The 24,419-nt window shown below is 37.4% G+C and overlaps 1 protein-coding gene across 1 annotated transcript in view; it reads left to right on the plus strand.

Moving 5' to 3' along the window:
• Positions 1–24,419, plus strand: part of LOC126199343 (SURP and G-patch domain-containing protein 1) — a 164,645-nt gene that overhangs the window by 37,445 nt on the left and 102,781 nt on the right. The window contains exons 5-6 of the mRNA XM_049936199.1: positions 9,621–10,283; positions 10,359–10,491. Coding sequence (XP_049792156.1) covers positions 9,621–10,283; positions 10,359–10,491 — 796 coding nt within the window. The remainder of the gene's footprint in view (positions 1–9,620; positions 10,284–10,358; positions 10,492–24,419) is intronic.

The following is a 24,419-nucleotide window of genomic DNA, read 5'->3' on the forward strand; positions in this document are numbered from 1 at the left end:
GTAAATGTGTTTCTGAGATTGTTTTATGTCTACACCTGTACGCTGCAAACTACTTTATGGCGGAGGGTAGTTTAGTGTACTATGGTTTCCTCCCCCCTTTCTCCTGTTCTGTTTGTGAATGATGCATGGGAAGACCTGTTGGCAAGCTTCTGTGCTTCTGTATGAGCTATAATTTTCTAATTACAGTAATTTTGTGAGACATATGTGGGAAGAATGTATCATCAAATGATTTTAACAGTAAGTCTGTCTGATATTCAATGCTTCTTGTTGCATCTACCATGGGAGTTGAATGAGCATTCCTATGATTGTATGACACTTATTAAGTGAACCTCTGATGAAACACACTGCTCTTTTTTGTTTTTTGACCTTTCCTTGGGCTCAGGCTCATAAGCAGTACTCAAGAATCCATTGAATGAATATTTTACAAACCTTATTGTGCATGTTTTGCATCTTCTCTGGATGCTACCAGTGAATCTCAACCTGCATCTCCTCTTGGTAATCCAGTGTTAGTTTTATGTGGTTGTTCCACTTTGTTCTCTGGATGGATACTCTTAGGTATTGCATAACTGTTACTGTTACTAGTGATTTATGGCCAATAATGTAATCCAAGAATAATAGACCTTTCCACCTAATTGCATGCAGTATGTTTCATGTATTTATGTTGAGGGTTAAGTGCCAGTTCCTAAGTGTTGATTTTCTGGAGGTCTTCCTGCAGTTTATGATAATTTTCTGCCATTGAAACCCTCCTATATAAAACCACCTCAAAGAACGTCTTACATTATCCACGTATCTTTTATATATGTCCTGAACAATAGTGGCACTTTTAACTCTTTCATGTGATACACCAGAAGTTACTTTTAGAGCTTACAATTTTGCCTTGCCAAGGATGACATCTTCAGTTCCATCTGTTAGGAAATCTCAAATTCCATTACAAAAATTATCAACTGCCTTCTGAATCTCATGGAGAGGCAGAGCAAACTGAGCTTCTCAAGACTGCCATTTATGGGAGCCATATTGATTGTTACAAAGGAGATATCCATTCTCATAAGTCATGTTTTTGAATGACTTCAAACACTATTCGATGACCTATGATGATGGTCTGCTAGAAGGGGTGCAATGTGTTTTACAGATTCACACTTCACCAGTTTTATGTTGGAATGATTTTCTGTTCATAAATCAGAGATTTCTCAGTATGTCATTTCAGTGTTTGTGTGGCAAGAGATGGTTTTCTACACGGTACCATGAGGTAGGCAGTTGACAGCCACATAAGTATTCTCCCCCTTGAATATCATTCTTAATTATGCAACAGTTTGTGTACTGAACTGCTTTAAACTTAGCTATTTGTTAATATCACTTCAAGGAAAGTAGGTATAATTCTGTAGTAGTGTTTTGGTTGCTTTTTTATTTGTTCATGTAAGCCTTGAAGTGCCTGTGGCTTTTAATTATGAGCTCACTTCATTTTGTTTTCTGTAAATATTTATCTGTAACTAGGTTCTATTTAGTAGGTTTCTTAGCTCCAGGAATTGAAGATATCATGACTGCTGTTCATTTTGTGCTTCAGCAAATTAAATATCTTTTGTTTGAAGATCTTTTGTTTACTTGAACTATTGTCATGTCAACTAGTTGAAATTGGAACTTTGATGTGTGTGATTCAAGTATTTAGGCTAAGGTGCCCTGAAACTGATGTAGCCAAAATTTTCCAAAAAAATGATATACCCAGTGTATTTATAAGAAAACCATGAATGTCACAACTATTCCTACTGCTATTTATGCTGCCATTGTTTAGGAACAGTTAAGTCATAATTTGTTTTTCCGTTACAAATTTCATTTTTAAATAAGTAAACAATTTTGACAAACAACGTTTTTGGATTGAACATAAATGTGTACATAGTTCTAGAATTGTTGCCATATTCTTGAAATTAATGACTTCGTTTCTACCAAATACCCGAATGCAGAAAATGGTGCTCTGTCTGCTGAGTTATTCATTATCATCATATTTATTATACGGAGATAATTATCAAGCAGTCAATATAATCCTTAAATACCTTACACTCTGTCCCAAAATGTGAAACAGATGGTTTCCAAAAGTGATGGCCAAAAGTTTTTTTTATCATGTGGTCCTATACACTGAAATATGTATTTCTTGCTGCTTTTGGCAATAATGCACCAGGTAGTATAGACTGTGCTCTATGCCTTGTTGCTGCTGGCATTAATGTGCCAGAAAATATAGACTGTTAGGTTTCAAAGCTTCAGCTACATAGCATGTTTTATTCCAATGCAGTTTATGGTGCCATGACGTCATCCATCTTTTCAATCTACTTTAGTCATTCCTGTGATACTGTAGAAGTATGACTTTACCTTTATCACTGTATAGTTGCCTTACTTATTTAGATCCCAAATTCACTGAAAAAATAAGGAACGGAAAAGTTACAATTGCAAAACTGCCACTACTCACAGCTAACCAGCTGCAATTTTTATTTAAGTGTTGCTGCAAGCCATTCAAGGTCACTTGGAATACTGTGTTGATCCAGTGGCAAAGAAGCAATCATAGAACACCATCTAAATCAGAGTTTGATGATATGGTCTGCAGAACACAACTACATGCTTTGAAGTCTAAAAACCATAATTTCATAATTAAAGAAAACAATAATCTGACCCTTTTATAGGTCACAATATCATCCTATTCTACTGGATAACAATCTGTCCCTACAACGGATCATAGTAGCCTCTTCTACTGGATCCTGAAAAAGTTCAGAGATAAATTATGTAAGATGAAACAGAATGAGCTCATAAACGTCACTTGTGGTAGGTGTGAGTCATTTCACAACATTTCTGAAGATGCCTTGTTGTGATGGAGATAAAGTTGAAACTAACGATTTTGAAAGGAAAAATGTAACCTCTGTTTGCAGCAGTGAAACTTCAGCAAGTTTTTGAATTTACTCCTTGAGGGGAGGGGGAGACTGATAAACATGTGACCAAATGTAGGATATATCCTTTGTCATACATCAGAGATCAGATAAGAACAGAAGAATACGGCAAACTCCTTGCTGAAAAAGAAGAGCCTCCAAACAAGAGAGGGGGGGGGGGGGGCAGAAGTAGCAGAGCCTGTGACTGTGACCAAAGCTGTGGCAAGATAAGGGAAACTGAGGAGTCCGATTCCGATTCCAGTGTCTCGCTGAAGAGTGATAGCAGCATGTATGGTGTCAATCCCTTTGAAGAATTCACACCAGGTTCTATTTAAATGACTGATCCAGCAGCTGTAGGTGGAGGAGCTTATATCTTGGCTAAATTTCATAGGGGAAAGAGGAATTCATACAGTCACAGATGTCTGCACCATGCAAAAAGTACTTTGTCAGTCTGTCTTTGTCTAGAGTCTGCAGGCAAGGACAAAATATATTTTAGATCTGCTATATCATATTTAAAATTTTCAGTCCAAAAATTTTTCCTAGTCTACATTTGTAACTTTAAAGAAATAGATGCAGTGTCATTTTAGAGGATCTATACTCCCTTACATACCCAATTTTATCTCTAAAAGTACTCTTTTTCTTTAAAAAACTTCGAAAAATTTGGTAATTTTTTTTATTGTATTTAATTCTCCTCACCCTATTTTTAATTATAGTATCATTCTTAAAATTATTTTTAACAGTTTGTAAATAGGGACACTAAGATTATGATCTGGCAAAATGAACTGGTTATCTGGCCATGGTGGCAGCACCATCATGTTTGCATCTGAGAAGTATGGAGGAGAGGTAGTAACAGCATACAGCTGTATGAAGACCTAACTGCAAACCTTTATTCTGCCCTCAGCCTCTCATCGAAGAACGTTCGTAGTGTAGCTGTGAAATTGGTGATATGAAAAGTATTCCAATAATGTGTCCCACAATACTTTTAGTGTGACTTATCCAACATTTATTTCCACTATAAGCGTAGATGACCAAACTTTGTGGCAGATTAAAACTGTGTGGCAGACCAATACTCGAACTTGTGACCATTGTTTTTTTCAGGCAAGTGCTCTACCAACTGAGTTGCCATGTATGACTCACGAATCTTCCTCACAGCTTTACTTCCCCCGTACTTTATATCCTATTCCGGACTTCACAAAAAATTGTGGGGCTAGCACTTCTGGAAGAAAGGATATTGCAGCGACATGGACTAGCCACAACTTGGGGATGTTTCCAGAGTATCCTTTCTTCCAAAAATCCTAGTCCCACAAGTTTCAGGTGAGAACTTCTGTGAAGTTTGGAAGGTAGGAAATGAGCTACTGGTGGAAGCAAAGCTGTGGGGATGGGCTGGGAGTCATGTTAGTGTAGCACAGTTGTAGAGCACTTGTCTGCGAAAGGCAGAGGTCCCAAGTTTGAGTCTTGGTCTAGCATACAGTTTGAATCTGCCAGGAAGTTTTATATCAGCGCACACTCCACTGCAGAGTGAAAATTTTATTCTGGTACGATGACCTGTTCTAGTTCCACGTGAAAAGGTTGTTTACAGGCAGAAATTTTCACATAGGAAACAGTTTGACAATGGCAAATACAGTGCACTTTCATGCTTGAAGTCTGAAACATGGACATTCTGAAGTTGGTATCAGAATAAACAGTTGTGGGCATTAAGTTTGATGATGGCTGGTAATAATGTACAGAAATGGATATTGTTGAAACTGAGATGTTAGTTGTGTGATTACCATGATTACCAGCTGCAAACTTTAACGTAACATTGACTAACTGTGAGTTTTCAAACATCTGAATAGATGTTGTCTCTAAGATTTACAACACACTACTTTATAAAGACTATTTCAGAAACTGAGAGGGTCATTTCAAAAGTCCTGCATACTGCACATGTGCAACTGTTTTGGCGATGTGATCAAGTTGAAATTCATGTCAGTTGTGAACGAGACTTGAGGTGTGACAGTCGTATATATGTTTGCTGGTTTTCGTGTCTATCGTGAGTAATTCAGTGTAAAATGGAAGCTGAAACAGTCAGGTTGGATTACATGTAGCGAGCAGCAGTCCTACATCAAAATCTAATCCATACAAGAACACAACAGAAATCCACAATGCTTTGAGAGAGGTATGTGGGAATAATGTACTGGATCATAGCACAGTATCACAGTGGTCTGCTCATTTCTGTGAAGGTCAGATAAGCACTGAGGACAGTCCAATAAGTGGAAAGCCATCAACTGCAACAGACTACATGTCTCAGGTTATTGTTAATGACATTTTGAGAGAGGATCAGTGAAAAATGTGGGGAAACTGCACACGAGGCCAGAATGTCTTGTCACTTTAGTTTACAGAATCATAAATTAAAAAGTTAAAAGATGAAAAAATTTGCTGCCAGATGAATTCCTCATGATCTGAATGAAGAGCAGAAGGCAGGTCGCAGAATAATCGCAGGAGTATTGCCTCATCATTATCAAACAGAAGAACAGTTTCTGAAAAGGATTATTGCACTTGATGAAGTCTGCATATGAGATCTTGAGCCAGAACTCAAGTCTGTTCTCACACTGGAGAAATTCGGGTTCGCGGTGCCTGAAAAAATTTTGCTGCCAAGAATCAAAGGTGAAACTACTGAGGATCTTTGCATATGACACGAATGGAGTTGTAGCTTCAAGTATTGCCCCAGGGGACATCTGTAACAGGCACGTACTACAAGCTGTTCTGCAAAATGTTTTGCTGCCGATAATTTGTGAAAGAAGCCCTGACAGGCTTGCAACTAGTGTCCTCATTTTCCACAACAATCCAAGACCTTGTAGGCTCTACCAGTGAGAGAAAAGCTCAACAAATATGGATGGCAAATACTTCCCCACCCACTGAATGGTCATGATATGAGCCCAGCAGACTTCGATCTTTCTCTCCATGGAAAATGTTTTGATACAATTGATGAAGTTTTCAGGGAGGTAAACAGAGTAATCAGACAGCTCAACAATGAAGGTGCCCTATAAGGAATATGGAAGATGCCAAAATGTTGGGAAGGTGTCATAAGCAAGAATGGACTTTATACTGAAGGCTTGTAAAGGTATTTTGTAAAATAAATTATTTTCTTCAGTTCTGTCTTACAGTGTGTAGGACTTTGAAATGATCCTCATACATAGAAGTTTGAAAAATGGCTAGGTTAGATTTTAATTTGTATGAGTTCTGTGTTATAGCAGTAACTTGGTTTACAAAACATGTAGTCATTTAGGAAAACACAAAAGATCATGTAACCATTTGATACATTTGCATTGCGAATGACATGTTTTCGAGTATAGGAACCACTTTAGATCTGTAATCATTGATGCAAATTTATAAGAAACCTTACTCACTGCCTACTTAATTTGTGAAAGGTGTTACTACCTTAATAAAAAGTGGAGCAACAAAAGTATAGTGATGAAGTCTGAAATCTAACAAATACAATGACTAAACCTGAGCTGAAAAATATAGGTACTTCCCCACTTTAACATTAATTACAGTATCTGATAAGTTAATTAGTTTCAGGATAATCAAACTATTAGGTTGGCGCATAAGTTCATAGTGTTTTTCTATAAGTTTAAAAAAACAACAGAGGCACATAAGAGAGACTTCAGTTATCAAAAATATATTCCCCTTCACTATTTACAACAGTCTGCCTACGCTGGTGCAACTGTTCGATTCAACAACTTTAAAAACCATGGTTTCGAAGTGAAGAATGCAACAAGCCTTATTTGGAGCATATTTTCATCAGGAAAGGAAGTTTCTTGAAGGTTGTGTAATAGAGTGTAGAGAAGGTGAAAATCTGAGTGTGCAATATCAGCTGAGTAAGTTGGGTGCAGAATGACTTTCCAACCCGACTTCTGAATATTGTTTCTTGTTAGTGTAGCAGAATGCGGATGGGCATTATCATGGAGTAGCACAACTTCACACAGTCTTCCTGGTGGTGGATTGTGTCTGCAAGATGTCTCAAGTTTTTGACAGTTAATGTCAGCTGTGATGGTTACACCTGAGGGAAGTACTTCAATATGCACCACCCTGTTGGTGTCCCATCAGGCGCAAACATTTATATATTATGGATGTATGCAGATCTTTGTATGGGAAGTTGCTGCTTTCTTTTCCATATTTTAGAATAACACCACCATTTCTCGTCACCAATAACGATACAGTATACGGATGGTCGGTGGTGTTTATGAGCCAATTGTTGATCAGCAAGCAGAGATGCACATATAGCCACTCACAGATTTTTGTGAGTTTGGCTTAGTGCACGAAGTACCCATATACCTGATTTTTTGAACCTTCCCCATTGCATGCAAGATACTCCTTAAAACATGAAAACTATTTGCTGCCATTCTCTACTCAGTGGCATTATTCTCATACATGACACAATTTTTCTAGCTGCCGTTGCTGCTGTCACACCTCTGTTGAACTCAAACAGAAGAAAATGTCAAAAATGTTCAGATTTCTCAACTTTGGTTTCCATTTTTTAGTGTCTACAGCTCCGCTGTCTCCAAATGACAGTACATAAACAAATAGCAACAGTGAACTACGAATAAAAAATATCAGTCGATAAATAAACCCACGGCTGCCAGAATACCAATATGCGAAACAAAATGCTATGAACTTATCACCAACCTAATACAATACTATAACATCTGGATGCTACTCTTTCTAGTGAATGACGTCAGTTTCCACCTTGTATTATTGTAAAATTTTCCGTTGTTAATCATTTTTAATTAATGTGGTTTCCAGCAAAACTAATTACACTAATGGAATCAGCACATTGAAAAGGAAAGCCCGAATAATAAATCTAAATGAGGTACAAACTGATCAAAGTTTGGATAGATCCAGGCGTATGTTACACATGCACTTAGGACATACGTAAGTGAAAAGATCAGATGGAAGACCCCGCTTGCTCTGTATTACACTCTTGTACTCTTACAAGTGGAGTGATGTCATAAGTGCCACTGAATGAAGTGCCCATTGAAAACCAGAACAGAAAGAGGAGATGCACATTTTGGCTGCTTACGATCCTTTGTTGGCCATAGGAGCTTATCTGTGAAATTTCTTTCGCTGGTGATGTTGCTTTTTTCCACAGGTGTGCCTATTGATTTGTCATCTTCCATCCGTCATGGACGAATCTAAATTGAGCAATCTTATCACATTTTCAGTTCCATTGTCTCTTCCCAGTAATCGTGTACTTCTTTGGCATGATACACAGCACTTCTAGTCTTCTAATATAACAGCATAAAATTTAAACTGACAATGTAATCTAGTGGTTAGTGTTACTACCCAGTAATGATGGGGGTCCAGGTTTAAACTCCTGATGACTACCTTAAATTTTTTCTCTTGTGGAAAGATCTGCAGTGACGTTCACTCAGCCCTGTGAGGCCAACTGAAAAGTTGCTTGGGGAGGGGGGGCAAAAAAAAAAAAAAAAGCAAAATTACTCGCAAATCGCTGAAGTAGCATTATGTCAAAAAGGCTTGCACTGCGCTAGGCATCTCACTGAGGTTATTTACTATCAATAAAAGCATTCACTGTTATTTTTTCTGGTTAGAAAATGTGATGATTGATTTGTTATGATTATGGATGTTGTTATTTGTGAGACTCTCAATCAGTTCTATAAGTTGAAGGACTAGATGGCATGGATACAGTAGAAAAGTAAACATTTTCTTCAAAAATGTTGTGGATAGATTAAAGAGGAGAAGGTTGGCAGTCCTTAATTAATGCCAAATTGTGGCTTGCGTTCTCTCTACAAATTTTTAACTTTATTCTGTCCATTTCTACATGATACTCTGAAGTTTTCCTATTATAGAGGAGAAGTGAACATGAAACAGAACTTTGAATTTACAACAATGAAAAATTGCCTGGCATTGTTCTTTTTTTTGCATAAAAAACCCAATGTAGATGCTCTTTTCACAATGATGTCCTCTTGTCCACATATAACTCATTTCATTTTGGCACTTTTAAAATCAAATACTGTAGATGGAGCAGAATTTCTCAAAGTTTCTTTGCTAGCATGGAAATCTACTCCTTTGTGATGAAAACTGTGAAGTTTGTGCAAAGATGATATTTCCTTGTAATGTTCATAATGTTGCATAAATGTTGTCTAATAACACATTTATCTAAATTGTCAATTGAATATTTGTTGTGTGTACTTTACTCTTTTGCTTCGAGGCAAATATTTTAACTCTATTCCACACTGATGTACTTAACCATTGCTTGTTTACGTTTTTTCGTACCTACTGTCACCTTTTCTGCTGGCTCTGTCATACCGTTCTCTTCCTCATTGTCAGTAAAATTAGTGACTTAATGGAAAGTTGTTGTTGCTTTCTGTGAAGATATTTTCCGTGGTTACTTTTGTGATCACTTTTTGCACTCACACTGTGAGGTAACAATACTCTCTACTTTGAATTGGGGAGCTACTGTTTCTAGTCATGTAACCAAGGTAGTGACCATTATGGCTGAGTAAGCAATTTGCCGTGCTAAGTAATGCGTCTTTCTGAATTAACAATACTATATTGCTAACTGAGATTGTAGAGAATGCAAATATATTCTACGGTCTCTAAATATTGCCTAAATTATCTCTTTATCTTTTAGTTTTTATTTATTAGTCAGAAATATTTGTGGAGAGTTTCAAAGCAAACTGTTAAATCTGAGAATGTTACTTTTTTTTTTAACAGAAACAATAGATCGACACGAGAGGAGTGAACGCAGCAGGAATAACAGCGGTTGGGAAAGCTGGCACTCTCATCAAGTTAGACCATCATCCCCTTATTCTCCCACCAGAGGCACTTCACCTGTCAGTGATTTTTCACAGCCACCTCCACCACCAGTTCAACAGGCACAGCCTCTGCAGCAAATGCAGATTCCAACACTTCCTCTAACAATGGCTCACTGCCTGACTGCTGTGGAACACCCTCCTCAATTAGTACAAACTCCAGCACCATCTCTGGTTTCACCTGAAGCCGCTCCAGCATTGGTGCTGGCTCCGCAGTCACATTCAGTAACCTCAGTGGCTGCCCCAGTCAGTGGAGCCCCTAATATTGCTCCTCTGGGCATCACACCTTCTGTTCCTCCTCCGACTGTGGTTCTGTCACATCCCCCTCCCATGGCACCACAGTACATGCAGTACCCTCCACCACCGCCAGCACCGGTCCAACTCCAGACACTGCCACCGACAGTACAGACTCCGGCAGCTGCGTCCTTGCCAGTGCAGGGCCCTCCCCCTCCTCAGACTTTGCTTGTACCACCACCTCAGCTGGTCTCCCTCCAGCAGCAGCCTCCGCCGACCTCAGCCCCGATGCCGCATCTCGTGGCCGCCGCTCAGCCGCCCCCGACTGGAGGTAACTACTCCACACAGCTGCAGTTGCTACTGCTACAGGTGTAATCAAAACACGGTGCTCATAAGAGTTTCCTAGTCTCCTCAGCTGCAGAGCCCCATGTACCGTCGACAGAAGAGTCTATGAGGGAAGTTGCACGGATGGTGGCGCAGTGTGGGGATGATATTGAAGAAATCATAAAGATACGAAATCCTGATGACCAATCCGTATGGTAAGTTTCTGTTGAGATGTCGTCAATTTGATTTTGGTAATAATGCATGAGAGTAGCTAGTATGTTTGACATTCAGTTGTAAAACTGCCAAACAGATATGTTAATATATACATGTTACTTTTGGAATGTTGGCTAGCTGTTGCTTTATTGATTTACTAAACAAATCAGGGTAAGCAGAATGCAGATCACAAGTCCAGAGGAGCCGGAAAAGGTGACTTTTTGTTTTGTTTCGACTTGATCAATATTTTGGAGAACATAACTTTAAATGACTCTTTTAAATAGCATATCAGTCAAAGTAAGCAAAATTGTTGCTATGCCTGTATGCAGCTGTTCTGATAGTGTAGAACACAGGGCATCTGGATAGCTGAAATTTCGTGTTGCATTAATTGAACTATAGTGGTGTACCTACTGTGGACTGAAACTGAATTTATCATCTTGTGAGATCATATACTGCATTTGAATGAATTCTTCATTTATGGTGCAGGTGTGCAGGAATCCATTGAGAGCTTTCTCAGTTAGCAGAATTTGTTTACTTTTGTCCCGATATCTTTGAGACCGTGGCAGTTTCTCACACTTTCTTTACATTTTAATGGAGAAAGCAATCCCTACACCATAGTTGCTACAGTTATATTATTGAAATCAGAAAATCACAGTTATTGGAAGTTGGTTGTATTTTTTATACTACCAGAGTAACTCATGGCACTTTGTTGTACTCAGTGAGCTGTAAGCTGTATTTGAAACTTATGAAAACTTCAATTATTAGAGGCCTTTTGACAGTTCAGATTTTTAAAGCTGCTCTCTCTCTCTCTCTCTCTCTCTCTCTCTCTCTCTCTCTCTCTGTGTGTGTGTGTGTGTGTGTGTGTGTGTGTGTGTGTGTGTAATATTCTTTGCATAAAGATTTGTGTGTTATCCTACCCATTTGACCTAAGGCTGTAGAAAATTTTATATTGTTGAATTGTTGAGGATTAACAATTTGCTTTGATGTCAATCTCAGTTTTACGTAATACTTTTTCCCCTTCGCTTTTTGGTGAAACTTAATGCCATGGAATGACTTCTTGTTTTTATTATTGCAAATGGGATAGTAATAAGTAGCAGTGTATCAGACATATTGTTATATCACCCCTTATTAACTAAATATCCATATGCAATTTATGTTGGTAAACACACAACATAGTGTGGTAAACACATAACATAGTGTGATAAAATAATACAGTTGAAAAATTGGTGAACTGGGAACCTGACTGACAAGCAGGTTGGAAGTATAGTGATTGGTGCAGACATTACACTGGGAATGAAAATTTGATTCACAGGACAGGAATCAACTCATAGCAAACAGGCTGATTTAGGAAGAAGCCTACATGCAGTTTGTTCAGAAAATACAAGGGGTGATAACTTACTGGATGTTTTTCTGATAAAACCTGGTGACATATGGTAGAAAATACATGTCATTACTGAGTAAATGGCCACAAGGCAGTAGTGTTGAAGTACACTTAGAGAGTAAAAAGCAGACAAAAACAGTAGTTGCTGAATATCACATAATTAATGTGGCTGCAAATAGAAAAGTATCTAGCTGAAACATTCAGTCAGTGGTTGACTACAGTAGATGATGCTAACAATATGTTATCAGACTGTAGCAGATTATATCAGAGTAGGAAGCTAAACATATTCCACTAAAAGTAATAAAGCACATCACCAGATCTGTTTTATTACTATAGAGCAGTGATGACAGAAAAAAGGATTATGCTTCCTGGAACAGCTAGCATTACCAAGAGAAAAGGAGAAACGTGTATGGGTGTATAAGAAGTCGTACAGGAGCATTAAGGATTATTCCGATGTTCAAGCAGGTAACAAAACAATACCAAGAGATCCAGAAAAAGCAAGCTACTTAATTAGAAATACAGCAGCGTAGCAGATACAGCTGGGAAGTGTGTTGGGGAGAAGTTGAGGGATAAAGAGGGATGTAGTCAACAGATTCACATATAACAACAGGGAAATATATCCTACCATAAAGGGGATAGGTGAAAAGAATTGTTATGATGTTTGTTGCTACCTCCGGTGCACGATAATTTGTCATGTAGCTATGAATTTATCATTCACACAAAAGCAAAAGTGCTGTTTTCACTTTCATAAAAATTGTAAACATAGATCTATATTTGAATGTGCAGGTTTTATGTATTAGCAATGAATATTCACGCTTCAGTTCTTTATTCACCATGTCCAGTGGTAAGTAATACTTTCCCAACTTACTCACAGTGTCAAGTTTCCTCAGTAACTGCGAAAAGTGGCAGGTTTGAAACAACATGTTGTTGCAATCAAACTTTCAATATCACAGCCCATTGGCAATGTTTCAAAGTGTATTCATTCCTTGTTTACTTGAAGTTATCACAGAATCACATGGGATGGCATGGCACGGCACAAAATGGTGGTGATGGACAACAGTAAAGAATGAATTTCCAGGTGTGGCCAACTTATAAAACACGGAATTGTTGACAAAACTGTAAGTCCTAGCCGAATTTGGGATAAGTGTAGTGGCCACAAAAAAAAAAAGTGGCCATAAAAATTGCTAAAATAGTACCTGCTCTTACATAAAAACAAAGAAAATGTTTTGATGAAAGAAAGTCACCAAAGTGTATAGGGTATTGGCTTGTCCTGATGAGGTATATAAAGCAAGAAATGACAATCAACACCAAATAAGTGTGAAATCATGGAACAGTGAAGTTGAATATTCTTGTTTTGGTAGGGGGTTAAAAGGGTGGAACAGTTAACAAAATATCTTCACTCAGTTTCCAGAAAGTATCACTAAATTTAAATATCTGGTACAATAGTGGCAATAGTACACAAGACTATGGAAAATAGGATAAGTGTAAATTAAGTATCATCTATTGCATGGTATATTATTGTTTAATAACATTAGGGATTTAAAGTAATTGTGTGATGTAAAATGTCAAGTTCACCACCTTGATTACATTAAGTTACTAGCTGTTCACAGTACAAGACGACCTAAAGTATATGAAGATATGACAGTTGCCAAACTCTGTGTTAGGAATGTTTAGTAATGTTTCATGTTAATTATGTAGCAACCATCAGCCCAAGAGACATAATGTATGACTGAAGAGTATCCAAACTTAACTCAGAGCATCATCCAACAAGAATTGAAATGAAATCAGACTTATATCAAATCTTTTCTGTTAAAACTTTGAGGCTATCCACCGATGAACATCTCTTATGAAATTGGTTGTGGTAAATTACTTTTGAGCAACAAACAGAAATGTAACTATATGGCGAAACGTTTTGAATATTTCATCAGCTGTGAGACAGCACAGAATTGTGACCTTTTAAGATCTGCTGATTAAACGTGGTGATTTGACCCTGCCAAAAAGGAAAAAAAAAGATCATAAAAACATCAACATTAACAAAACACCAGGAAAAGAATGTATCCAGTAAAAAGATAGGTCATTGGGAAAAAGACACTATTTGTCAGGCATGTTCACATGATTTACAGTTGTGTTTAAAGTGATGCGATATAGTGCCTAGCTTACTTTACACTGTGTTTTGTATCATACTTTACAGAGAGGGAACAATGCTCACTCTATTTGAATTTTTAGTCAGCTTTGTCAGCTTGAACTGCAGAATCATCTGATATGGTCTTACAGAACTTCACACCTTATTCTATACAGAGCAACACATTAGTTCTTATCCAAATGCTACCTTTAAGTGGAAAGTACATTTCACATTTGAAGATACAAAAGTGAAGAACAGTCCACAGATCTATGTAAGATGAAACTCACTATGGTTGGACTGCAGTAAAATCTGGCAGTGTTTTACGTTATTGCTTTAAATTGGAAGTGAAAAACTGCTGATGCAAAATATACAATTAAGTTTATAGTTGTTTCTACATCTAAAGCACTAATAATTTGGGTGTTCCTTCTTTCAACTTTTGATTTCATACTTCTGGGAGAATGCACTACCACAAGCCGAAAAAAGTTTGTGTTTTATGTCACCACCATCTCTAGCTCCACAGAATTGTGCATACCTATTAAGAATCAAATTTCTGTTAGGTAATTCGTATATAGTGAAACCAGTAGCTGTGTTTTGAAGGATCTTTCCCTGGACCACCCAATCTCTCTCTGTCAAGCTTTTAAAGTTCTTCTATATAACTGTGTGTAATATTTCTAGTTTCATTTTGCTATTTAAACTGAAAGAACAATAAAAGGATACAAGAAAATATGGATTTTTAGTTTCCTGTTACTACAGACCAACAAAAAGAGGTGGACTAAGGGAAAACACACTCACGAAAATGCAACTCACACACACGAGTCGTGTGTGGGTTGCTTGTGTGTGTTTGTGTGTGTGTGTGTGTGTGTGTGTGTGTGTGTGTGTGTGTGTGCGTGCGTATGCGCTTATGTGTGTGTATTGTTGACAAAAGCCATTGGCCAAAAGCTTTAATTGTGAAAATCTTTATGTTGTGCCTATCTGCGACTCAGCATCTCTGCTATATGGTGAGTAGCAACTTTCCTTCTGATAATATTGTTACATTCCATCCTGGATTTTCCATTGTTGGACTACGGGAATGTATTTATCTTGCATCAGTTTGCTTACCAATGGTGACGTTTTTCTTGATTTAAATACGTCATTAGTGAAAAATGTGTGAAAGGGGTTCCTAAAACTAAGTAGTTTGTCTAGCTGAAAGGACGTGTATACAGTGTCCTAAAAATTCTTTTGGGATGCTCTAATAAAATCACAAACAATATTAATCTGTCATACTCCAAGCAGTTGCTGATGTCTACTATTATTTCTGGGTGCTGGTTCCTGTGGCAAAAAACATGGTAGGGGTGTGTTCACACAACATACGTTGTATAGAAAACTGAAAAATACTGAATTTGCTACGAGCGCATACTATATTTCTAAGAAAGCAAAATAAAATGCCATATGTCACTTTGGGAGTTACTTACCTCCTTGTTATAGAACTTAATAGACAGCCTTCTGTTCAGAAAAGTTTGGACTGTGGGAAAAGTTCATACAGTTGTTTGCCCTTGAGAAAAAGATTTGTTAAATAAACATTTGGGATAACGGCAAATAAATGGAGACTATACTCTTCAGAGTGCCTCATTTCCTAATCTAATTCTCTCAGCATCACCTGATTTTATTTGACTACATTCCATTACCCTTATTTTACTTCTGTTGATATGCAACTTACAATCATTTTTAAAGACACTGTCCATCCCATTCGGTTGCTCTTCCATGGCCTGTGTCATCTCTGAATTAATTACAATGTCATTGGCAAACCTCAAAAGTTTATATTTCTTGTTTTAGAACATTATTTCCTACACCAAATTTCTCCTTGCTGAGTGTAAAAAAACAAATAACATTGGGAGTGGGCTACAGTCCTTTCTCACTTTCTTCTCAACCACTGCTTTCCTTTCAGGCCCTTCAACTGTTAGAACTGCAGACTGGTTTCTGTACAAGTAATAAATAACCTTTTGCTCCTATGTTTTATCCCTGTTACCTTCAAAATTTCAAAGACTGTGGTCCAGCCAACATTGTCAAAACCGTTTCTCTAAATATACAAAAGCTAAAATATAGATTGTAGTTTCAGCTCTCTGAGACTGCAGATGTGTGTGTAAGTTGCACTTGTGTGTGTGTGTGTGTGTGTGTGTGTGTGTGTGTGTGTGTGTGTGTGTGTGTGTACTGCTGACAAAGGCCTTAACTATGACGTATTAAACTGATGGTTTAGTGGTATAATTTAAACCTTTCAGCACCTGTCTTCTTTTGATCTGGAATTATTCCTTAAACCTTTCAACACCCACCTTCTTTTGATCTGGAATTATTCCATTCTTTTTGAAGTCTAGGAGTATTTAACAGGTTTTTTACATCTTGCACACAAAGCGTAGCAGCTGTTCCAGTGGCGTTGTTTCCACCTAGGTCTTTCAGTGCTCTGTCAGATTCTTAAACAAAGTGTTAGCAATGATTAAATTACACTGTGCAGAAAATTCTACCAGGTCGCTTCCTCTTTCAATCCTTTCCCTCAGTCCATGTTCTACTATGGTTCCTTCTCTACCTTTTCCGACTACCAAATTCCAGTCACCTAACACAAATAAATTTCCATCTCCATTAACAATGTGAATAATTTCCTCTGTCTCATAAATTCTTTCAGTCTCTTCATCTGTGGAGCTAGAGGGCATATAAACTGGTAATAGTCCAGTGAATACTGGATTTGTGCTTATCAATCCATTCACGTTTTTGTTCATAGTAGCTTTCCTGCATTTTTATTTTCTTATTTGTTATTAGGCCTATTCCTGCATTACCCCTATTTAATTTTGTGTTGATAACCGTAAAAAAATTACGGATGTGTTAGACGATGATCAATTTGGCTTTAGGAAAGCTAAAGGTACCAGAGAGGCAATTCTGACATTTCGGTTGATAATGGAAGTAAGACTAAACAAAAATCAAGACACGTTCATAGGATTTGTTGACTTAGAAAAAGCATTCAACAGTGTAAAAAGGTGCAAGATGTTCAACACTCTGAGAAAAATAGGAATAAGCTGTAGGGAAAGACAGGTGATATACAATTTGTACAATGACCAAGAGGGAACAATGAGAGTATGAGGCAAAGAATAAATTGCTTGGATTAAAAAGGGCATAAGACAGTAAGACAGGGATGTAGTCTTTTCCCACTGCTGTTCAATGACTACATAGAAGAAGCAATTACGGAAATAAAAGAAAGGTCGAATTAAAATTCAAGATGAAAGGATATTAATAAAAATAATCACTGATTACATTGCTATCCTTAGTGAAAGTGAAGAAGAATTGTAGAATCTGGTGAATGGAATAAGCAGTCTAATGATTATAGAATAATAATTGAAAGTAAACTGAAGAATAATGAAAGTAATGGGAAGTGGCAGAGATGAGAACAGCAAGAAACTTAGCATCTGGATTAATGATCACGAAGTAGGTCAAACTAGGGAATTCTGCTACCTAGGCAACAAAATAACCCATGACAAATGGAGAAAATAGGACGTAAGAAGCAAATGAGCAATGGTGAAAAGGGCGTTCTTGGCCAAGAAAAGTCTACTAGTATCAAACATAGACCTTAATTTGAGGAAGAAATTTCTGAGCATGTGTGTTTGGATGACAGCATTGTGTAATAGTGAAACATGGACAGTGAGAAAACCAGAAAAGATGAGAATCAAAGCATTTGAGATGTGGTATTACAGAAGAATGTTGAAAATTAGGTGGTCTGATGTGATAAGGAACGAGGAGGTTCTCCAAAGAATCAGTGAGGAAAGGAATATATGGAAAACACTGACAAAAGGAGGGGACAGTATGGTAGGATATCTGTAACAAAAAAAACTATACTGACGTGTTCTTCTTGCCACCATAATGCCCTGATTCCCATTATATCTAGGGCTACCATAAATCTATCTATTTCCCCTTTTTAAATTGTCTAATCGACCTATCCACTTAAGGAATCTAACGTTTCACTTTTGGTCCCTTGGAGTAATAGTTTTTTTCCCCCCCTAATGACAAGATTCTGCTGATCAGTACCCTCCTAGAGATCTGAATGGGGACTATTTTATCCAACTTTCGGTCTGGTGAATACAGGGTTATAAATACAAAATCAAATATCGGTAATGCAGGAGTAGGTTTAATAAAGAATAAAAAAAATAGGAGTGCAGGTAAGCTACTACAAACAGCATAGTGAACACATTATTGTGGCCAAGATAGACACGAAGCCCACGGCTACTACAGTAGTACAAGTTTATATGCCAACTAGCTCTGCAGATGATGAAGAAATTGAAGAAATGTATGATGAGATAAAAGAAATTATTCAGGTAGTGAAGGGAGACGAAAATTTAATAGTCATGGGTGACTGGAATTCGAGAGTAGGAAAACGGAGAGAAGGAAACATAGGTGAATATGGATAAGCGGTAAGAAATGAAAGAGGAAGCCGTCTGGTAGAATTTTGCACAGAGCATAACTTAATCATTGCTAACACTTGGTTCAAGAATCATAAAAGAAGATTGTACACATGGAAGAATCCTGGAAATACTAGAAGGTATCAGATGGATTATATAATGGTAATGCAGAGACTTAGGAACCAGGTTTTAAATTTTAAGACATTTCCAGGGGCAGATGTGGACTCTGACCATAATCTATTGGTTATGAACTGTAGATTAAAACTGAAGAAACTGCATAAAGGTGGGAATTTAAGGAGATAGGACCTGGATAAACTGACTAAACCAGAGGTTTTACAGAGTTTCAAGGAGAGCATAAGGGAACAATTGACAGGAATGGGGGAAAGAAATGCAGTAGAAGAAGAATGGGTAGCTCTGAGGGATGAAGTAGTGAAGGCAGCAGAGGATCAAGTAGGTAAAAAGATGAGGGCTAGTAGAAATATTTGGGTACCAGAAGAAATATTGAATTTAATTGTTGAAAGGAGAAAATATAAAAATGCAGTAAATGAAGCAGGCAAAAAGGAATACAAACGTCTCAAAAATGAGATCGACAGGAAGGGCAAAATGGCTAAGCAGGGATGGCTAGAGGACAAATGTAAGGATGTGGAGGCTTATCTCACTACTAGGGGTAAGATAGATACTGCCTGCAGCAAAATTAAAGAGACCTTTGGAGAAAAGAGAACCACTTGTATGAATATCAAGAGCTCAGATGGAAAGCCAGTTCTAACCAAAAAAGGGAAAGCAGAAAGGTGGAAGGAGTATATAGAGGGTCCATACAAGGGCAATGTACTTGAGGACAGTATTATGGAAATGGAAGAGGATGTAGATGAAGATGAAATGGGAGATACGATACTGCGTGAAGAGTTTGACAGAGCACTGAAAGACATGAGTCGAAACAAGGCCCCGGGAGTAGACAACATTCCATTAGAACTACTGGCAGCCTTGGGAGAGCCAGTCCTGACAAAACTCTACCATCTGGTGAGCAAGATGTATGAGACAGCCGAAATACCCTCATACTTCAAGAAGAATATAATAATTCCAATCCCAAAGAAAGCAGGTGTTGACAGATGTGAAAATTACCGAACTATCAGTTTAATACGTCACAGCTGCAAAATACTAACACGAATTCTTTACAGACGAATGGAAAAACTGGAAAAACTGGTAGAAGCTGACCTCGGGGAAGATCAGTTTGGATTCCGTAGAAATGTTGGAACACGTGAGGCAATACTGACCCTATGACTTATCTTAGAAGAAAGGTTAAGGAAAGGCAAACCTACATTTCTAGCATTTGTAGATTTAGAGAAAGCTTTTGACATTGTTGACTGGAATTCTCCCTTTCAAATTCTAAAGGTGGCAGGGGTAAAATACAGGGAGCGAAAGGCTATTTACAATTTGTACAGAAATCAGATGGCAGTTATTAAGAGTTCAGGGTCATGAAAGGGAAACAGTGGTTGGGAAGGGAGTGAGACAGGGTTGTAGTCTCTCCCCGATGTTATTAAATCTGTATATTGAGCAAGCAGTAAAGGAAACAAAAGAAAAGTTCATAGTAGGTATTAAAATCCACGGAGAAGAAATAAAAACTTTGAGGTTCGCTGATGACATTGTTATTCTGTCAGAGACAGCAAAGGACTTGGAAGAGCAGTTGAACAGAATGGACAGTGTCTTGAAAGGAGGATATAAGATGAACATCAACAAAAGCAAAACAAGGATAATGGAATGTAGTCGAATTAAGTTGGGTGATGCTGAGGGAATTAGATTAGGAAATGAAACACTTAAAGTAGTAAAGGAGTTTTGCTATTTGGGGAGCAAAATAACTGATGATGGTCGAAGTAGAGGGGATATAAAATGTAGACTGGCAATGGCAAGGAAAGCATTTCTGAAGAAGAGAAATTTGTTAACATTGAGTATAGATTTAAGTGTGAGGAAATCGTTTCTGAAAGTATTTGTATGGATTGTAGCCATGTATGGAAGTGAAACATGGACGATAAATAGTTTGGACAAGAAGAGAATAGAAGCTTTCGAAATGTGGTGCTACAGAAGAATGCTGAAGATTAGATGGGTAGATCACATAACTAATTAGGAGGTATTGAATAGAATTGGGGAGAAGAGGAGTTTGTGGCACAACTTGACAAGAAGAAGGGCCCGGTTGGTATGACATGTTCTGAGGCATCAAGGGATCACAAATTTAGCGTTGGAGGACAGCGTGGAGGGTAAAAATTGTAGAGGGAGACCAATAGCTGAATACATTAAGCAGATTCAGAAGAATGTAGGTTGCAGTAAGTACTGGGAGATGAAGAAGCTTGCACAGGATAGAGTAGCATGGAGAGCTGCATCAAACCAGTCTCTGGACTGAAGACCACAAAAACAACAACATTTTATCCAAGAGGAGGCTCTCACCATTAAGGCATACAGTAGATCTACATTGGAAATGTTAGTGTCACTCTCTTGTCCATGGGATTCCTGTACAAGATAAGTCAGGGGAAATGTTTTTGCATGTTATGTGCCTACTTTGAGAAAAGAAAACATAATGGTGGGCCAATTCTCTCCAATGATCAAATAACTGCTGCATATCTGAACGTAAATGAAAACACTGCTATGAAGATTGTCGAGAAAATGGATTGGGAAGAAGATAAGCTAGAACATCTTATGGAAAAATATTGTATGGCCAGGTGGATTACTATCATAGATCAGTTTGTGAAGTATACAGTAAGTTGTCATGTTTACTATTAATATTACAGAAAGGAACAGCAACACACAAAATTATTTAGCTCCTAATGTAGCTGTTCCTTTTCCAGGGAGGCATGGATTGCTCTTTTACTGTTCTACAGAACATTGTATTCACTGTGGACACTTTTGTAGCTGAAAGCCATTTGTCAAGAAGTTCCAACCTGTATTTGAGTGACGATGGCAACATACTCGATTTAGGCCCAAATTAAGTGTTACATTGACAGGAATAATAATAAAATCCACTCTTTCTGCAGTTGAAGTGCTCACCCATGAAGCTGTTCGTAGTGCCACCTCTTCAGACAGGATGAAAGCCATCAGTCATATATAATGCATCATGAAAAATGGCAGAATTAAGCTCTTTTGAAAAATTTGGTGAATGAAATAATCACATCATTAAATAAAGACACTTGACAGTGTCACTTCAAGGATTTGAGTTAGTGATGATTTTAATATCAGTACTTTCCCATTTTCACTACAAAAAAGACGCATACACAGATTGAGCTTAATAATAATTTTTTTTTTTTTTTTTTTTTTTTTTTTTTTTTTTTTTTTTTTTTTTAGTGCATGGGTTAAGGAACTGCATTGAAAAAGTATATTTTTGTCAGCTCTAATACAAAAGTTATTATGAGCAATTGAGTCAGAGTGAAGTTAATCACAGGAATTCAGCCATTACCATGCAAAAGTACTCACTCTTATTATTTATATTATAATTGCTACAGTACACAAGATGTGTCATTTGTAATGCTATTCATTGTTCTTCCAAACCAATAAGATAAGTATTATCATGTCATTTAATATGTATAAATTTTGTTGTTTAAAGAATAAGTAAAGAGGCTGATCAGAAAAGTAATAAGTAACTTAGCCTTATGTTTATTGCAATGAAACCAAACTGGAGACTGCTTAGCATTTGATGTGCATGCAGTGTGTTATGCATTTTGATGTGCATGGAGAGTGTTATGCATAACACTTGGCTGAAATTGCCTCTGTATCATGGGATCCTAGGTTAGATTCCATGCCAGGTTGGGGACCGGGTGTTTGTGTTGTCCTCATCATTTCATCATCGACCGTGTCAAGATTGGACCGTGTCGTGTCGAGATTGGACCGTGTCGTGTCGAGATTGGACTGTGTCATGTCGAGAAGTCATCGGAAGATCATTCATATAGGTTAAGAAGAACAGACCTACTAATGGTTATTGTGGGACACCATGTGTTACATAGCTTATCTTGAGGGTAGTTTAAAGCCTCTGACAAGATTTCAGTTACTTTACTAGTCTCATACAGATATGATGTTATGTATATAGATTGAGTATATATAAACTATATGAAACCAGAAAAGTCTCTGAAATTGTGTCATTTCATTTGTATGGGTACCCTTCCCTGGGTTTCAGGCTGGATCACCCATTTACGTTCGACGCTGAGGTGCTATTCCAGAACGTGGAGCGCAACAGCAATTTTGTTCCTGTGTAAGGGGGTTAAAGTAGACTGGGGTGGCAGTGAGAATTTGAATCGAGGAGGGAGGCATGCTAGGGTAATCTGTGCAGTTGGGTGAACCACTGTACCAAGGTGGCTTAGTGGCTAATGCACCAGCCTAGTAAGCAGGAGACCCGGGTTTGGATTTTTGCAGATCTTATAACCTGATATCTTTGCTTCATAAATGACTGAATTTCTTTTGATTATATGATATAGTCATTGTGTTGCATCAAGTTAAGTAAAACATTGTGCAAAATTTTAAAATATCTCGCAGGGTTAAAACGCACGGCAGGTAGATTGATACATTGCAGTGAATGAAATACAGATAAGGTATTGAAACTTCATTTACAATTGAGAGCACCCATTGGGTTTCGTATCCAAAGACACACCCTTTCACATCCTTGTGCATTGCTAATCACGTGGTCATGACAATCATCATGTCATGAATGATTCACCATAGGGTCAAATCAAAACACTTTAAATAAAAATTTGATCTCAACCTCTTAGATTTTGCTGAAAGTTGGTAAACTTATAGTGGGTACTGAAACTAAGAAAAGTACCAAATTTCAATTTTTTACCTCAAACCATTCCTGAAAATGGCTATGTAAACTTTTCAAAAACTGGCCAAAAATGTGTGAATGGACTTTTTTAAAAATTGCCCTAGGAGCTGCCCTAATTGAGCTATAGAGCTGTGAAAGGTGTCATTTTTCAGCATTTTTCATGCTCTTTCCAGTGATATACATAAAATGTAGCTTCTAAGTAATAACCTTTTTCAAAATACTAATTAATATTTTGATTTAATTTTTTTACAAAAAGTACATAATTGAAAATGTTCAAAATATTTCCATAACTACTTCATACTGTTGTAAATCACATGGCAAAATATAAATGTGGGATGATGATTGGTTCATTGTTAAAAAAAAAATTATCCCGGACTCTTGTTTTTCACTAACAGCTGTAGTTTGACGAAACTGATCTTTAACAAACAGGAATTTCATTAAAATATACCAAAAGGTAAGTAAAAAAGTACTAGAAATATCAAAATATCACCTTCTTAAAACAAAACTAAACAACATTTTCTATAATTGATTGCTTATTTTTTAGTTTCTTACAAAACTAATAGTCTATTAACTGGCAAAACGAAATGTTGAGTGTGGGACCTATAGCTAAGATTTAAATAAGGTGTGATGTAATACTTCTGGTCAAAAAATTCACATTTCATTAGCACAGATTTTAGTCACTGTATGAAGGCTGAGCATGCTTGTGTTCCTGTCTCTGTAGGCAGCAGGCTGTGAACAATTTGAAACAAGCACAGCTCTTGATGTCTGTGCATTCATTGAGAGGATACAAGACTGTTACCTTCTAAGGCTTAGTGTGCCTGTAGCATTATTGTGCACTGTGGTTTTAGTGCAAATCAGTTGTTACCTCTGCGTTGACCAGTTTGTATCTAGTATATTTAATAGTTCATTTACAAGTAAATCTATAAATTGAAGGAAAGTTTATAAGTGGTTTTTGTAACAATATGGAACCAAGTAAAAAGTGCAGTGCTCTAAGAGTGCAGTGTTGTAATTCATTGAAGAAGTCAAATCATTTTACTAGAGACAGGAAAAAAAAGAGAAATGTCACAGCATGGATTCCCAAATTATTTCCACAAATACCTAGTGGTGGCAGGATTTGTGATAAATGTAGTAAAGATGTAACCACATCGAAAAATACACCAGAGCCCATCAGTGATAAAAGTGTTGAAGATTCTTCTGGATCAGAGATAATCATCCCG

The sequence above is a fragment of the Schistocerca nitens genome, chromosome 8, assembly GCF_023898315.1.
Source record: "Schistocerca nitens isolate TAMUIC-IGC-003100 chromosome 8, iqSchNite1.1, whole genome shotgun sequence".
Classification (NCBI taxonomy): domain Eukaryota; kingdom Metazoa; phylum Arthropoda; class Insecta; order Orthoptera; family Acrididae; genus Schistocerca; species Schistocerca nitens.